The 5,150-nt window shown below is 29.6% G+C and overlaps 1 protein-coding gene across 1 annotated transcript in view; it reads right to left on the minus strand.

The window, feature by feature from the left end:
* The window catches only part of LOC105449457 (insulin-like growth factor-binding protein complex acid labile subunit), a gene marked incomplete at its 3' end in the record, with an annotated part of 33,820 nt that overhangs the window by 27,361 nt on the left and 1,309 nt on the right, over positions 1–5,150 (minus strand). Inside the window, exons 3-4 of the mRNA XM_011688710.1 lie at positions 2,264–2,874; positions 691–864 (exon numbers count right to left, since the gene is read on the minus strand). Of these exons, the coding sequence (XP_011687012.1) occupies positions 691–864; positions 2,264–2,874 (785 nt within the window). The remainder of the gene's footprint in view (positions 1–690; positions 865–2,263; positions 2,875–5,150) is intronic.

A 5,150-nucleotide genomic window follows, 5' to 3' on the forward strand; every position in this document is an offset into this window, starting at 1 on the left:
ATGAATTATGGATGTCGAAAGTAGAGACTTTAAGCTTTAAAATGCTTTTTTGACCATTCCGATACGATCATTTTTGACGAAGTTACACTTTCTTGAAATTTGCCTATTTTTAGTGATCAGAATGAGTGATGCTTTAATTTTGCTGTCGAGTGTATATACACTGGTCAAAAAAACTAAAGGATCACCTGTTCTAGCCTCTAAAAATAGGCGTACTTCAAGATAGAGCAACTTCGTTAAAAATGATCATATCGAGATGTCCAAAAAACCATTTTACAGCTTGAAATCTCTACTTTCCAAATCGGTACTTGAGAAAACGATCCTACTGATCTTTCATGGAATTACACGGATAGAAAGGGAGACCCGACAAATCTCAAAATTTTTTACAAACTTTGACAAGTTCCATGGCGTGGAATAAAAATCGCACACAAATGCAGTTTACTGCTTTCAAAAGAGTGAATCTTTCCCTTTAATTTGCTTTTTTGTTGAGCGTTGTAAGATTTTTTTTTACCGAGTTATTCAACATTGAAGCAAAAAGGACCAGTACGTATATATGTAAGTATATCTTTACTTAAGCTTTCTGAAAATGTTAGTAAAATAAACATTAAATTTTTAAACAAAAAATATTTAGAAATATATATAAAAACTATACTTACGTTCAATTTAAAACAATTATATAAATAATAATCTTGCCTTTGAAAACGTCACTGTTGAAACGACTAAGAGAATTATGAGAGATGTTTAAAAATAGCAAGTGTTGTACATCGGAAAGAGCATTATCCTCCATATGAGATAATTCATTACCGCTGAGGTCCAATTGTAACAATGACTCACCGAGAGTATTAAAAGCATCTCGCGAAAGAGAACCTATGAAATAAAATAATGATTAAGCAAGCAATAGTTTAATGTTTGCACATTGAAAAAATGTATTAATCATTAATAATTACAAAATTATTTATATAAAATATTTATTAGAATGTAATAAAAGACTTTATGTGTAAATATAAAAATATAAGTACTTAAATTTTTTATTTTTTTATTTTAAAATAATCTCTTAATAAGAAAACGCAAACAAGTGTTTAAACGTAAACAAATTTAAAAAATATTTAAAAAATTAAGAACTATTGTTTATATTTAAATTTAAAGAAATTTTTATATTATTATTATTATAAAGTACTCTTAAAACCAATTAATTCTTATTAAAAAATTTTTCTTAAGTTTTTATAGTTTAGATAATATTAACTTCGAAAGAAAATAATTAATTATTTTCAAGGGAGATTTCGTTTCCTTAACATGCAATTGAAAACTTATGAAAAATATGTGTTTCTTTTTTTATTTATATTTTAACATATTCAAAGCTTATTAAAATCAAAGAGAAACACACTTGATTATATTTCCTTGTAAGTAATTTAGAATGTTAATCAATCTCTTGTAATTTTGCTAAAACATTTAAATATTATTGGCTTAGGTATTAAAGTATTTGCTTCCTTTCCCGTTACGATTTTGATGATCTTAGAATACATGGTATAAATTAAAGTAAAAAAAAAATATGAATTTTTCATAAATAGTTATCCATACGTTAAGAGGTGAATCATTCTTTTGAAAAAAGTACTAGTATTGCATTTGTATATCGTTATATTCAATTATTCTAATGAACTTCTTTATTTTTTCGGATAAACTTTGATTCTAAACTAATGTGTTCGACAATAGCAAAAAATTGTACCAAAATTCCGATTATTAAATATAAAAAATAACTTCGAAATAAAAGGCTATGGAAGTAAGCGCGGTAAATGATGCGCAAATTAAAAACCTTAATTATCTGAAAAAGAATATTTAATGAGATAAATTACATAATAAAAACGACTATTCGAATATTTTGGTTGACTTTTTCAGCCATCCTCAGGAAATACAATACAGAATAAAAATTAAATACGTTAGTTGTAAACAGATTAAAACATACATAATTACGATGTAAGACGCAAATACATATTGTCTAAGCTCGTTGAAAAACCAAGTGGATAGGAATGCGTTTTTTAAAACCACAATTGTAATAAATAAGAAATTCGAAATTTTACATAAAAATCGTTAATGTTAAAAAATGTATAAATTAAAAAAAGGATTTCATAATCAATACAATAAAACAATAAATTAAATAGTTTGCTTGAAAATTTCGAATCCTTGAAACAAATTTTTCGTTTACTCTTTACCTATAATTTTATTTCTAGTTCTTAATCATATTGTGAATTAAATTCTATTGTAAACATACCGATATTATTGCCTGCCAAAGATAGCACCCTAATAGCATTTAATCCTTTCAAAGAAGCAGTGGGCACCACAGTCAAATTATTACCATCGAGATATAGCTTTTCTAAGTTAACGCATCCTTTTAAAATTCCTTCCTCAATGCTTCTAAGACCATTTCTGCTAAGATCGAGAACCTTAAGCTCTATCATGCCATGGAATTCATTACTGGAAAATATTGGATTTAAATTTTCGCCCAAAAGATTGTCAGCTAGTCGCAATTCTTGCAGTTCACTTTGCATCTGTAGCATGCGGTCCATCAGCCGATAGATTGAGTTACTCGACAAATCCAGTCTTCTAAGATTCAAGTCAGAATTAATGAGATTTTCCGGTAAAGTCTGATAACCGCAGTTTCTCTGACTAATTGACACAATTGATTGATCACGTAAGCTGTTTATGCTATCTCGCGTGAAAATTACTCGGTCGCAATTCATTTCAATTGATCGTGGGTAATCCGTGGATACGGTACATTTGCAAGGTATTACGAGATCCCGCTTTAATTCGATGCATGGCCTCCATTGTGCTTGATTCAACGGAAAGATACCTGATAATAAAAGAGTCACCAACAGGCACGAGCTGAAAATAATTAAAATGTGATAAAAAAAATGTTTATGTGAATATAACATTATAATCTTTCTTTTAATATTGGAGTGATATATTGTTCTATGTTATACACTTATAACATTGTGCGATACGGATTTTAGATCACGATCGGGACAAAATAATTTTACAATTTTTTTGTTGCTTAATAAATTTGTAAATAAAATTGTTATATACCTATCACATCATGTTTATGAGAAAATTAAAAAGTGTCGAAAATAGCATTTTTTTAGCATTTTTGAGTCAAAATATCTCAAAACCATGACGTGATAAAGCAATTCATTTACGGATTCGTTTTTGTAGCAATAAAAATCTATAAAAGTCATCTATTATATTGGTTGCTTTATGCAAAAAGCATAAATGGTTACAATAAAAAGAACTTAAATCCGTAAATAAATATAACACTTTGAAGACTAATATACAATTTGTTTCAATTTTTTAAAATTTTGTATTTTTTTATAATAAATGGGCGGAAAAATAAATGTACAATGCAAATACACTTTTTTTAGCAGGTGTTCCAGTTAGTTTTGAGGGCTCACTATAGAAGGTTCGCTATGGCGGTAATGAATCTACTGGAGATATTTTAAAAATTGATACGCCTTAGACATTTTTCTACATATATTTTGACATATGTTTTGAGCATTTGTAAACATAATCATACTTAAATTTTTAATGCAATTAAACATGCAATAAAGGTAATTTTATTTATTATTTTACTGCTTTGATTCGAAGAAAATGGCTCACCATTTATTTCAGAAATTTATTATGCTCCATCATTAAAACATGTGAGTAACTGCATGGTTTCGACAATTCAAAAGTGATTTTGATTTGAATAAAAAAATTCGAAGACGGCGAATTGCAGACATTGTTGGATGAAAACTCAGCTCAAATGCTTGAAGAATTAGCTGAAGCATTAATTATTAATAAATCAATATATTTCTAATTGATTATCAGATTTCTACTGCGAAGGCAATAGGAAAAATTAAAAAAGAAGGCAAGGACAAATCCCTTAAACCGGAACACCTAATATATGTATTATTTCTAGAATTCAATTTGCTCTTTTTTGGAGAATAGAACAGATTTTTTAATTTTGTTGAGTAGTATTTAAATTTAAATTGGAAGGAATTAGGTTCCAAGAATAAATTAGAAATGACAAAGTAATGTCAATGCGAGCTGACACGGATGTTGGTGTATATAATAATTATTGTATATTGTAAGAATAAAGTTTTTATTGTTACAATATCTAGCTACACAACTGCGCACCGCACATTTTGTCATTTCTAATACAATATTTATTAGTATTTTTTTTATTATAATATGTGTGTTTTAATACGGCCACAACCTTGTGAAAAATGAACTACTAGTGCAGTGAAAACCCTACTAAAATGTAGTAGTGGCACTGTTGGTATAACAGTGACACTACATTTCAATAGTGTTCTCACTGCACTAGTAGTTCATTTTTACGAGATATCTTTTGATATATGTCAATTGTGACAGTTACGATTTTGGCTGTATGCGCATAGAGGATTAATGTTACCTGTATATCTTTCTTTGTCACATATATCTTTGACACTTTTAAAGTGTACAAAATGAAGACAATGTACACTCCATATATGTATGTTCTTAGAGAGAAACTATTAACGATTTAATAGGTAGATCACGTAACATAGTTAACATAAATAAATATTTAAATAGGACGTTTTTTATTTTGTTGATCAAAATCCTCTTTGATACATTGGATTTATCCGAAATCAATTATTATAATAAATAAACCTTGTGAATAATATGTTACACTGTGGGTAGGGTGTAACGGGAGAGGGGACTCGTGGTGATAGGTTGTTGAAAGGATTTACTCAGTCGAACTGTTTAACACAACGACTTTATTCTAAATACTAATCTCAGAATTTAATCACTCGCGTAATACGCGCACCGACAGCGTAACATACTATGTACAATAAAATTAAGAACTCCGCAGTGGTCTGCCGGACGGCGGGTTTTATCCCATCTCAAGTGGGCCACTGCACTGCTCAGCAGTTGCAATTATTACTTAATTGCAACGGCCGCAGTTTTTGGAGGACGCACGCATTGAGGTTGCCGAAGTCCTGCGTTGGCGTCCTCAATTATTATGGGTCACCGTTGCAATATTAGATTACAACAACGACCTGCTTATTGCTAAGTGTTACGTGGGAGCGTCCCGTTTGACCACGTCCCGATTGACCACGGCCACTCACAGCGGCCGGTGCCTAGAGATT

This window comes from Wasmannia auropunctata, unplaced genomic scaffold (assembly GCF_000956235.1).
Source record: "Wasmannia auropunctata unplaced genomic scaffold, wasmannia.A_1.0 LD336076.1, whole genome shotgun sequence".
NCBI classification, from domain to species: Eukaryota; Metazoa; Arthropoda; class Insecta; order Hymenoptera; family Formicidae; genus Wasmannia; species Wasmannia auropunctata.